Source organism: Cervus elaphus, chromosome 19, assembly GCF_910594005.1.
Source record: "Cervus elaphus chromosome 19, mCerEla1.1, whole genome shotgun sequence".
NCBI lineage: Eukaryota > Metazoa > Chordata > Mammalia > Artiodactyla > Cervidae > Cervus > Cervus elaphus.
Window position 1 is genome coordinate 36,341,006 of NC_057833.1, and position 12,144 is coordinate 36,353,149.

The window sequence follows — 12,144 nt, forward strand, 5'->3', positions numbered from 1 at the left end:
CTACTACTACTATTATCATTATTATTTACTCTAAATTGGTAGGGGGGTAGGGTATGTATTGAGGACAAAGCTCCTAGAAAGGTAGGAGTAAGCCTTGAGTGCTGGTTCAAGAATTAGACGTGCCTGTATTCCGTCACTTAATGGCTTAAGACTGTGACCCTGATCTTTAGGAGGTCAGATTTTCATCCTGCCCACATTCTGGTTTCTAGCAGGACAATGCTAGCAATAGTAGAGTTTGCAACTAGGTTTGCCGTTTCTTGCCTTTGCTTCCTCTCATGATGGGTTCGGCCCTGCCTAGGGAAGGCAGCATGGTATCTCTCCCTACAGAAAGAGAAGAGCCAACAGATGTTCTTCAGGTCCTGCAAGAACCAGCCAGGCCTTTCATGTACAAGGATTGGCTCTGTCTCCTCTCAGCTTGGATGTGAAGGTTATTCCTCAAAGAAGGGATTTCAAATCCCATGTCCAGTTAAACTCAAATTGCCAACAGTTTTCTAAGCCACATATATGCCTGTCAGTAGAAGACACACAGGTCCTGACCTTGAGGACCTCACAGTCCCATAGGTATATAGTTTTCAAACATATTTTGAAAAATTTTAGCTTTTCTTCTAAATATTTGATTCCTTACTCCCTGCCCCCTACCTTAAGTCTTGATTTCTGGGAAAAGGCTCATGTCTAGAACAAATATACAAAGTAAAAAAGCTTGGGAAAATCAGAGGTGATGTTATAAAGCAGTTAACTCAGCACAAACACTTTTACTGCCAAGTCCTCTGTGTGTGTGTGTGTGTGTGTGTGTATAAAATGACAATAAAAAAAAAAAATGACAATCAGTCCTCAGACTCTGGAGACTGAAAGGCCTACAGCAATCCAAGACTTAACAGATGGGCTTCAACAAATGGCAGTAATCCTCTGAGGCTCTCACAAACTCTGAAAGAGGAACAAGAGGGATTGCAGAGACTACAATTCCCAGAATGCTCATTGAGGAAAAGGAAGTGAGTATAGCAGCGTATTCTGGATTGTGTATTTCGGGTGGGGCCGAATAAAGCCACTCCTACTCCTCCCCCAAGGCACGCCTAGCCCCTCCTTCGGGTCTCGAAGGCTGTCGGTAGTTGTAGTTCTACCAAACTTACGGCGCTTAAAATTGTAAGAGATAAGGCCGAGAGGCCTGTCGGGATTTGTAGTCTGCGCCGCCGGCGGATGCGCACGCGCAGCTGAGGCCGGGGCGGGGCAGCAACACTGCAGTGAAAGCCGAGGCAGCGGGCAGGCGAGCAGGGGGCGGGCGGACATCTTGGGATCCGGAGAGTGGCCGGGCCGACCGAGCAGAGGGCCGCGGACACCAGGTGAGCTCGGGATCTGGCTATACGGGGGTGAGGGAGGACGCCTCCCTGGGTGCCCAGCTTTGCCGTTCACTGCACTGAGCTACGCGGAAAGCAGCCCACACCCAGGAGTGGCCTCAGCCTTCAGATCGGAGAAGGAGCTGACGGCGGGGCGGGGGCGCCCGGGGCGCGGTTGCAGGACGGGCGCGGAGCGGTGCCCTCCACCTGACCTGCCCGGAGCTTCGCTTGAGAGGGGACCCTCCTGGAATCCTCCCAGACAGGGCCGCCGCGCGGCGGCCCCCTGAGATCGTGACAGCCTCCTAGCCCTCGGCGCCTACTCCTCCCGGGGCAAGGACAATTCCCCCATTCCCTAGGACAGTGACACCTCCTTGTGCCGCCTCCTTGGACTGTGACAAGCTCCCTACCCTGCGGCACCCTCTCCTTGCAGTTCAGTGACAGGCCCCGCACGCCGTGGAACCATCTTTACCCGTGATGTCCTCCTCCCCAGAGCGAAAAGCCCACCACTCGCGCATGCTTTTACACCTGTATCCCACAGCAAGCTACGTCTCTCCAGCTTTCCCTTATTCACCACTGTTGGTCTCACCCTGCCGTTTTCTTCTCTTCAAAGCCTTGACCTTTGCCATACTGGAAACTTTTCTCCAGGTGCCCCCACCAGCTATGTTGCTGCTGTAGGCTCACCTGAGTACACTGCCTGGCTGTTGCTGCCAGTCTATCCCCTAACTAAATATTCCTTTCCTGACCTGGGCCCCCATCTCTGCTTCTCTGATGCCCTGAGCTCCCTACCACCTGATCCCTGTGAACTTGCTTCTTTGCCCAGGGCTCTACCTCCATTTTGCCCTTTCTCTCCTGGTCTCTGGGACCCAAGAATGGGAAGTGTCCACCACTTTGAAAGACTTCTCATTCTCTCAGCCTGGTAAACCTTGACTGCTATAGTAATACACTTTATTTTCCAGTTTAGAAATTGAAAGTCTCCTAAACTGCCCCCCTTGTGAAATTAACACCAAGGCTAATCCAGGAAATCTAGAACTAAATTAACCCTTTTTCTCTTTGCAAACAATCTAAGTTAGTTGGACCCAAATAATTTAGATAATTCCAGGATTCTGCCCCTTGTTTTTAGGCATTCAGGCTAGAAATGAATTATGTTGCAGGTCTGGAATCAGAATTTCCACTGGAAGGATCTGTTGATCTTATGAACCTGCTCACCCCTTCCTCCCCACACCCCTGTATTCTTATTTACTTGGGAGCTGAGGGGGAGCTTCTCTATTTAAAAGAGAGGTGGTCAGAAATAACTAACAAGCTGCTTGGGTCACTGAAGTATAGTCTGTCAGGGCTGGGGCCTTTCTACTCTGCTCTTTTGCTTGTTTATTTGACTGCCTGGGAGAGGTTGGAGCCGCACTCCTGGGTTGATGTCAGGGCCTTAGGGCTGTCTTCTCTCCTCGCCAATCCCTGCACACCCTTTCCTAGAACGTTTAGACTTTTGTGAATTAGAGAGCCAGAGGTTCAGGCCCTGCTGCCTTCTCTGAAGGGTAGTTGAGCCTGAGAGACTAGCGATCCTAAAGCTTTGCCTGGGGGCCCCAGGCCTGAACCAGCTGGAGTAATTCCTACCGCCATTCCTGCAGCCGCAGGCAGGCCTTTGCAGTGACTCACCAGCTCAAGCCTGATTGAGAGTCTGCACAGGAAGGGGCCTTGCTGAGCTCAGCCCTGTGAAAGGGGGAGGGGGCACTCTGGGCTCAGTCCCAGGAAAGGGAGGGTCAGAATGGCCTTAGAATCCTGGGCCTAAGTCCCTCTCCTTTTCTCCCTTCCAGTGTGGGATAAACAGGAACTAGGGCCTGGCGAAAGGGAGGGGCTTGGCTAAAAGGACTGTAGGGTCACTTGCTGGAGGGTTGAGTCAGGAAAAAGGCCCAACCAGTGACCTGGACAGCCCCTTAGGGGACAGTGGCTTGGATTCTGCCGCCTTCCCTTACCCTGCCCCCACCTATCCTAGGTCTCTTCTCAGAGCGATGGGCTGCGAAGACTGAACTGCCGCCATGATTGGAGGCTTATTCATCTATAATCACAAGGGGGAGGTGCTCATCTCCCGGGTCTACCGAGATGACATCGGGTGAGTGCCCTGGCTGAGCCAGCTGTGCCCCTACTCCCATCCCTCCTCTCCAGCATGCAGGGCCAGGTCTCTTTCTCCCAGAGGCTTGATCTGGACTATTCCCCACCCCTTGCTGCATCCTGGATGCTCAGCTATTACAGCCTGGTTCCCATTAGGTCTGGTGGTATTGGCCAGGCAGCCAGTTGTTGGTCACTCAGTGGGACCTGTGAAATGGCAGGACCCCCACAGTCCTAGGAACTCTTACCCTTGCTGCCTCCTGTTTCCCGTAGTGACAGACCTAGTTTCTGGAGATGAGTGCTTTTGCTTGAATGGTTGATCCCTCCTTTGAGAAGGAAGATCTGTCTCTAGTGGGTGGAATTAGTGGTCAGGCTGGCAGTACTAATCTAAGTCTTGCTCTCAGAAGCCCTTCTTGTGGTGAGAGCCTTCACTGGACTCGAAAGCCTCTCCAGGCTGCCAAATCCTCTCCCACTGCCTTTCTCAGGAGTCAGGCTGCTGACTCAGCTGTTTTCAGTTCCTCTGGGCCACTCCAGGAAGAGGTGGTGAGCAAGCCTGAGGCATTCTCTGGGTCACCAGGAGATGGGCAGGCAGCCTGGGCTGCCTTTCTGGTCTATCAGAGTAGACTGGGAACATCTCCTTGTCCTGTGTCCCTCAGACCTCCACAAGGAGACACAGCCTTACTTAATCTGCCCCACCCTGCATGCCACTGATCTTCCCTGACAGAGGGGACTTGTCCTAGCCTCAGGAGCTCTGATGAGATGAGGTTCCTCTGGTTCATGCTGCCCTGTTTTTCTTCCTGGAATTGCTTAGACTAGGCAGTCAGAGATGGGCCTGCTACAGTGGCTCCCAGCTTCGTGGCTAATGGGGATAGCCTGGCCTTTGTGCCTGTTTGTTGGCGTGGTGGGGGGGCATGAGCTCGAGACATGGCAACACCTGGCTTGCCTGTAGCCATCCACACCCCTCCTCCGGCCCTAGAGGGCCTGGCTGAGCTGACCAGGGCACACACCGTCTTGCATGCCTTGCTGTGCGCTCCACCCCTTGCCTGTTGCCCATCTGCTTCCGCCGCATGGTGTGTGCTGCCCACCCCACTGTGTTGTGTGTCTAACCCTCTCTCTCGTTACTGTCACTCTCCTCTTCTCGGTGGCGTCATTTCTCTCATCCCATCTCATTGGCTGCCGTAGCAATAGGTAAGCGGCCTGTCAAGCTGCTGCCCAGGCACAGGTGGGTGGGGGGCCCTGCCCCCCCATCACTGTTCTCTTCATTCTTTTTTTCATCCCTGAACTTGCCTTGGAATTAGATCCTGGACAAGCATAGGTGACCCAGTTCTGTGACCCCTTGGCTTTTCCCTCAGTATATTAGAGCCTTCTCTGAAGGCATGCTGGCTTTGCTACCTTCTGGAGGACTCAATCTTCCCCGCTGGTGGGAAGACTGGAGAAGACGCAGGGTCTCTCTCTTTTCTGGGCCTGGAGCTTACTGAGAAGCTATAGAGGTGGCAGCAGGGAAACTGCAGCCAGGCTTGGGAGTCAGGAACGTATTTCTCTAAATCCAATAGACCTCACTTTACTATCTGCCCTACTGTCACTGGCTCTTGATTTCCCTCTCTCTCATGGCCAGATGTCAGCCTGGCTCTGGCCCTTCTCTCGGGCCCCTGCTGGGAGGAGTCTTAGGAAACTGGCCCGACAGTTAAGGCATTGGCTTTCGAGTCAGGCTTCAGCAGAGAGGAGGGTGGCTATTTGTTAGCAGCTGTGGTTGATCTCCACGGAGTGAGGTTTGCATGTCCTGAGCAGCCTCTGTGCACTCTTTCTCAGGAGGAATGCAGTGGACGCCTTTCGGGTCAATGTTATCCACGCCCGGCAGCAGGTGCGCAGCCCCGTCACCAACATCGCTCGCACCAGTTTCTTCCATGTTAAACGATCCAACATCTGGCTGGCAGCTGTCACCAAGCAGAATGTCAATGCTGCCATGGTCTTCGAATTCCTCTATAAGATGTGTGACGTAATGGCTGCCTACTTTGGCAAGATCAGTGAAGAGAACATCAAGAACAATTTTGTGCTCATATATGAGCTGCTGGATGGTGAGGCTGGTGGGGCAGTGGGTCCAGGGTGGGGATAAGCCTGGTGGGGCCTGGCCTGGAGGTGGGAGTAGGTCTGAGGCTCACTCCAGTACCCTCTAAACTTTCTTTCTTATATGGGCTTTTGAACCGGGAGGAGGACAGTCCAAATCCAGACCTAAAGACTGATCTGAAGTGAATACAGAAATAGGTTAGCGAGTAGAGGTGGGGGAAGACCGAAAGGTCTTTTGGTGGCTGGTCATCCTGCTGTTCAGTTAAGCACATTTCATCCTCTTAACCTTGTGGTTTGGGCCTTGCTACACTGACTGTCCTACCAGCTTTCCATCTCAAGAGCTGCCTCAGAGCCTGGATGAGGATGTGATATTACGGGTTCCTCTGGATGCATTGTTACCTCTGTAGGGTATGATTTAAGTGAACTGAGTCCTTCCACCTTCCCACATCAGCTCTCTGTATTTTAAGGGCTTGGGGCTTCTGGACTTCTTACCCACTGAGCATGTGACTTCTGGTTCTTTTTCTATTTTAAAAAAATGTGATGTTTTAACTGTTTTCTTATAAAGCATAAATTCTAGAGTAAATGCTACAAAGCTAGAAAAATCTTGCTGTAGATGATGCTACAATGTTTTTTAGAGCTATGCTGGCCAGATGTATCCAGGCCAGGGGAGGGATGGGAAGTAGGAGCCTTCAGCTTTTTCTAGGAGTTGATGAATCCCTTCCTTTTGCAGAGATCCTAGATTTTGGCTACCCACAGAACTCGGAGACAGGTGCACTGAAAACCTTCATCACCCAACAGGGCATCAAGAGCCAGGTACTCAAATTGTCCAGGCTATAGTCAGGGTGGAGCCCAGCCTCCTTTCATCCCAGCTGGCCCCCAAGCCTTTTCTGAGCTGACTCATGAGCCCATCCCTGATAGGAAGTGCTGGCCTGAGCCTTCTGCCATGACTGCAGGCCTGTTCTGCTCTGTGTGGCCTTCTCCCACCCCTGGAGCTTGCCAGCTCAGCATCTCTGTTACTGGGAATACAGCTCAAGCAGTTTCCTTCTGTGTAGAGGGGAGGGGGGTGTAGGCTGCTCTGGAGGCTTGATATTGCTCAGAAGGAGAGAGCCTGGGCCCCCTTCTAGGATCCAGGCCTCATAGCCTTCTCCTCCTTTTCTGCCTGCCTCTTCCCATCTGCGCTCATCTGCTGCTTCCTGTGGGCACCGTGTTGGCTCTCTGTTCTCCAGCATCAGGTAAGCTGTTCCCTCAGCTTCCACCCTTGCAGCTTTGCTCAGTTTTCTCCAGGCCCTGCCCCGTGGGGGAAGATGGGTCACACAGTGTGGACTAGAAGGGTGAGGGGATGAGGGTGGAGTAGGGATGGAGATAAGAAAATTGAAGGGGGCGAGGAGTGAGGCCTTGTTGTTTGTCTCTGCGCCCCATGTAGACAAAAGAAGAGCAGTCTCAGATCACCAGCCAGGTGACCGGGCAGATTGGCTGGCGGCGGGAGGGCATCAAGTATCGCCGGAATGAGCTCTTCCTGGATGTGCTGGAGAGTGTGAACCTCCTCATGTCCCCGCAAGGTGAGGGCCCTCGTGTGATGAAACTGGAGGGGATCTAGGGCAGGATATTGGTCCTGACTCAGCTGCTTCTGGTTATCTGTCCATCACCAGGGCAGGTCCTAAGCGCCCATGTGTCAGGCCGGGTGGTGATGAAGAGCTATCTGAGTGGCATGCCTGAGTGCAAGTTTGGAATGAATGACAAGATCGTCATTGAGAAGCAAGGCAAAGGCACAGCTGATGAAACAAGCAAGAGGTACCTGAAGCAGGGTAGCTGGTGGGAGAGGGTGGACCTTGGATGGCTGAGCAGAGCCTGGTGAATCGCAGGTTCCTTCTAGATTTCATGTCTGCAGTAACGCAAACTCTCACTTCCCAAGGGTGTGCTTGGCTGGTTGCTCTTGGTATCTGTGTTGAAGAGATGAGAGGGTTATCCTCACCCTCCTCAAGAGTAAGCCCCTTTTTTTGGTCCCAAGGACCAAGATTCTTCTCTACGTACTGATGGCCTCTGTCCAGTGTGCCTGAATCTTTTGTGTTCCACACAGCAGAACTCTCAAAAGATAATGAGTTTGCAAAGCTTCCACTCATCCATAACTCTAGGAAAGGGACCCCCAAGTGAGAAAGCTGCATTCTGGCAGCTTTCCATAGATTACAGTGCAAGCCTTGTCCAGGCTGTTGCAGCCTTTGTGGGTGGGGTAGTCTCCCAGCCCGACTCACTGCTGCCATCCTCGTGTACCAACAAGACCTTCTATCCCTGCTTGCAGCGGGAAGCAATCAATTGCCATTGATGACTGCACCTTCCACCAGTGTGTGCGACTCAGCAAGTTTGATTCTGAACGCAGCATCAGCTTTATCCCACCAGATGGAGAATTTGAACTCATGAGGTGCCATTGGGGTGTGAGGAGCAGGGGTTGCTATTGGCAGAGAGCGGGGAGAGGGGGGAGGACAGGCTCTGCTGTGCCAACCTAAAGCTGTCACACCCCTGAAGGTATCGCACCACCAAGGACATCATCCTTCCTTTTCGCGTGATCCCACTAGTTCGGGAAGTGGGACGCACCAAGCTGGAGGTCAAGGTGGTCATTAAGTCTAACTTCAAACCCTCACTACTGGCTCAGAAGATTGAGGTAAGGATAAGGGGCTTAGGGAGGAGGAAGCACTTGTCTCTAAGAATAAAGGCAGGTGATTCAGGATTTGACAGAGCTCCCTGACACGTGTGTCACTTCTAGGTGCGGATCCCAACCCCACTGAACACTAGCGGGGTGCAGGTAATCTGCATGAAGGGGAAGGCCAAGTATAAGGCCAGCGAGAACGCCATCGTGTGGAAGTGAGTTTTTCCTTCATGAGGGCACAGCAGGGCTCAAGAAGCCTTCGTGTACCCTCTTGTTAAGTGTCACCTTTGTGTGTGTGTGTCTCCTGGAGCCCCTGGTTGTGTTCTCCTTCCTTATACCTCTGTGCAGTTGTGCACATGCCTGCACTGGGGTACATGCATGCACGCTTTTATCATGATTCTTTACTGTTTCCCCATTTGCCCTTGTACCTCTGTGAAGTAGAGAGCCAGGGATAGCTTGGCCATGTATCTAAGCAGAAACTGCATGCAGCCCGCAGTGTTAAAGGAATAACAGACCCAAGGTTTCATAGCAAGAGGTTATCAGAGTCCTCACCACCTTGCCTTGCCCTGGCACCTCCTCTGAGTTTCTGGGTTCTTTCCCCCCCACAACCTCCTCAAAGGGGCCGCAACCCCCCTTAAAGCTTTTCTAAGCTACCAGGGGCCCATGCTGCCTGTTGACCCTGTGTTTCTAGGATCAAGCGCATGGCAGGCATGAAGGAATCCCAAATCAGCGCTGAGATTGAGCTGCTGCCCACCAACGACAAGAAGAAATGGGCTCGACCCCCCATTTCAATGAACTTTGAGGTACGGCAGAGAAGGGGCCTAGAGCAGTGTGTGCTAGGAAAGACCTTAGAAATCCTTCCAGTCAATCTCTGCGCCTACCACCTTGCTGATGACGAAACTGAGACCCCTGAGAGAAGTGATTTCAATTCACAGACCCATTCCTTCCCCTGCAGGCCTCGTAGAAATTGATATTCACACTGACAAAAATCTTTGACTTCCTTTGGCTTGTCATAAAACAGTTCTTAGGAAAAACTGAGATTGCTTGCATGCTTGGTAAGACACAAGACAGGAAAGTGGGCTGACTTTGCTTTGTACATATTAGATATGTAATTTTTTCCACCTTACTGTTTAAGTCCATAAAACTGAGCAGGATAAGTATATTCTAAGGCAGGTCTTTGGTTTGCTGTCACCTGCTGATTAAAGGAATTGATTCAAGTTGTCACAGGCAGGGTCTGACTTCAAACCCAAACGATAGATTGCTCGTTATGCTTTCTTCTTTAGTAACCTCTTAGAGGACCCCTCACCATCCCAGCTTCCCACAGCTTCTTTCAGGGTCCCAATCATTCAAACCCCTCTAGTAGAGAGATGAGGTAGGGCAGAGCTGTGAAACTTCCCCAAGGAGACCGGCTATGAAAGGAAGGCCACATTCCTAACTGGAGCTATCCCTTGCCCAGGTGCCATTCGCACCTTCTGGCCTCAAGGTGCGCTACTTGAAGGTGTTTGAACCGAAGCTGAACTACAGCGACCACGATGTCATCAAATGGGTGCGCTACATTGGCCGCAGCGGCATTTATGAGACCCGCTGCTAGCTGCCTGGTGGCCGCTAGCCCACCTCTCCACCCACCCTCTTCCACAGGTCTGGGTGCCCTCGGCCACCACACATCAGTGTCTCCTCCCTCCTGCTTTGCTGCCTTCCCTTTGCACCAGCCCCTGAGTCTAGGTCTGGACCAACCACATTGCAAGTGGGACTGGTGGAGCAGTCCCTGGGCTCCCTGAACGGGGTGGTTTCAGAGGCTCCTGCTCCACCATCCATCTGCCTGCCCTAGCCCACTGCCAGGCTCTTGAGTTCTGTGACCAAAGCCAAGTGGGCTCCTTCTCCTCCCCTCTCCTATGGCCACATCTCTGGAGTGGGAGGGTTGGCTGCCCCTCACCTCGGAGCTCCCCCAAAGGCCAGTAACGGATCCCCAGCCCTCAATTCCTACTCTGCTTTGGGATAGTGTGAGCTTCATTTTGTACACGTGTGACTTCGTCCAGTTATAAACCTAATAAACTGTGTAGAACGGAGCTGCTGGCTAAGTGTTGAAGTGGGAGCTATACGGGGAGAGGGTTTGGTGGGACTGCCCCTCCCCTGTCTTCTGAGTGGAATTCTCTTCTGAACTCTTTTGTCATATCTTAATTGTTAGGTCCTTCAGGGCCAACCAAGCCCTTACCTGACAGGTATTTCCCCCAGAACTCCCTCCTGATAGCCTCAAGGGCAAGCAGCCCCACCTGGCCCCAGTTCCCTGAGGGTAGAGATTCTTACCTAACATCATCCTCAATTTTAGGCAGGTATTTTTCTAATTAGCAGAGATTAAGCAAGGTTTACATTGGTCTTGTGAGCCATCCTTAGAAACTGACTGATCTCTTTTAATTTTATCCTCTTCCCAGTTGAAGCTTCCCAGACCTTGGTGGGTATGTTGTAAAAAGGAAAAATTTCACTCTTCCCGGGCCTCTTACAGGCTCCCCCTGCCCCCTGTGGCTGAGGGGTAAAGAATTCACCTGCAGTGCAGGAGACCAGGCTTCGATCCTGTGTCAGCAAGATTCCCTGATGGAGGAAATGGCAATCTGCTCCAGTGTTCTTGCTTGGAAAATCCCATGGACAGAGGAGCCTGGCAGGCTACAATCCATGGGGTCACAGAGTCAAAGGCGACTAAACATGCAGGCAGGCCTCTTAGATAATTCCTCCCTCTATGCCTCCCCCACGCCAAAGAATTGTGTGAACAGGACCCTGAGGGGAGTGCTCCATATTCTGCTAAATGTGTTGGAGCAAAGATCTGCCATCACCAGTTTTCCCTTGCTTGGTCTCTGCCTTTTTAAACCTAAGAAATCTATTAAGAGAAAATTTCAAACAAGTAGAAAATATATAATGAACTCCCATCATAGTGGTTCAACTTGTGATCAGCTCTTTAATGTCACATCCAATCTGTTCATGCTTAATTCAAGTGTCCTACAAAAATGTCACAACTTACATCTGGATCCAAACAAGGTCCACCAATCGGTGGATGCTTCTTAAATCTTAAAAGCCATAAGTTCTTTCTCAGGTTTTACAATGTTGTTGAAGAAACCAGATAGTTCTGTAGTTTCCCTGTTAGGATTCCTCTTTCCCTGTGTTTCAAATAAAATGGACATCTTGTAATATTCCTCAATGACAAAACGATGAATGGGTGTGACTTTAAGTGACAATTTTGGAGCCAGTTTGGAAGAAAAGTCACATTAAATGTGAAGCGGTAGCATTTTCAGGAAATGCCCAACTTCTACCTGAGGGAAACAGTGAAAGGCAATAGCCTTTTCCTTTCACTGAGACTCAGGTTGCGGAGAAGTCTGCTTTGGGTGTAGGTTGGGAATAATAAATACTAATAAAATTACACAGACCTTGTCGATCTGGTTTTCTTGCCCAGTGGCGGTCAGTGAGGTAGTGCCTGGGGGTGATGGAAGGCCCAAAGGGCGTTACTCGCTTAAGTCTGCTGAGCCGTCAAGTGTCAGAGGTCGCGGGCGGGCTGGCTATCTGATCAAGACAAGCAGCCCATAGGGCCTGAAAACCGAACAAAATCCACGACTGCACAAAAAGGGGCCAGGGGCTTCTGAGCGCTCAGGCACCAGCGTGAGTCAGCAATGCTCTCAGCGGGCTCCACAATGGACAGGCACGCAGTGGCTGACGCGCCTCTGGGGAGCATGTAGAATCTAGCAAGGCCAATGTGCTTTATCGACCGCCCTTCTCGGAAGGTTCCCTTCATGGCCTGATAAGCCGCGAGCTTCCCCGCACCCCGCCCTCGCCGCCTGCAAGATCTCCACCTCCCAGAAGTCTCTGAGAACCGCACATGTGGCTAATTCTTCGGTGGAAAAGAGTCGCGCAAGCGCAGAGAGCGGCTCGGCGTAGACACTGAGCGGCGCTTGCGTACGGTACCGCCAGCTCCGTTCGCCCCGCCCGCCGGGTTCTGCGCGCTCCGCGCCTTTCTTACGTCACCGT

The 12,144-nt window shown here is 51.8% G+C and overlaps 1 protein-coding gene across 4 annotated transcripts; it reads left to right on the plus strand.

The window, feature by feature from the left end:
• The first annotated feature begins 1,141 nt into the window (after nt 1–1,141).
• AP2M1 (adaptor related protein complex 2 subunit mu 1) lies at nt 1,142–10,202 on the plus strand. Of its 4 annotated transcripts, XM_043875519.1 has the most exons (13): nt 1,185–1,337; nt 3,319–3,435; nt 4,614–4,619; nt 5,241–5,506; nt 6,226–6,308; nt 6,722–6,727; nt 6,919–7,054; nt 7,145–7,286; nt 7,792–7,911; nt 8,016–8,151; nt 8,254–8,351; nt 8,828–8,939; nt 9,593–10,202. In XM_043875519.1, exons 2-13 carry the CDS (start codon nt 3,362–3,364, stop codon nt 9,725–9,727), a joined length of 1,314 nt encoding a protein of 437 aa, XP_043731454.1. In that variant the 5' UTR covers nt 1,185–1,337; nt 3,319–3,361; the 3' UTR covers nt 9,728–10,202. The 4 variants fall into 4 exon arrangements, with proteins under 4 accessions (XP_043731455.1, XP_043731457.1, XP_043731454.1 ...); XM_043875520.1 differs by lacking the exon at nt 4,614–4,619 and having other exon boundaries at nt 1,142–1,337; XM_043875521.1 differs by lacking the exon at nt 6,722–6,727.
• Nucleotides 10,203–12,144: the final 1,942 nt, after the last annotated feature.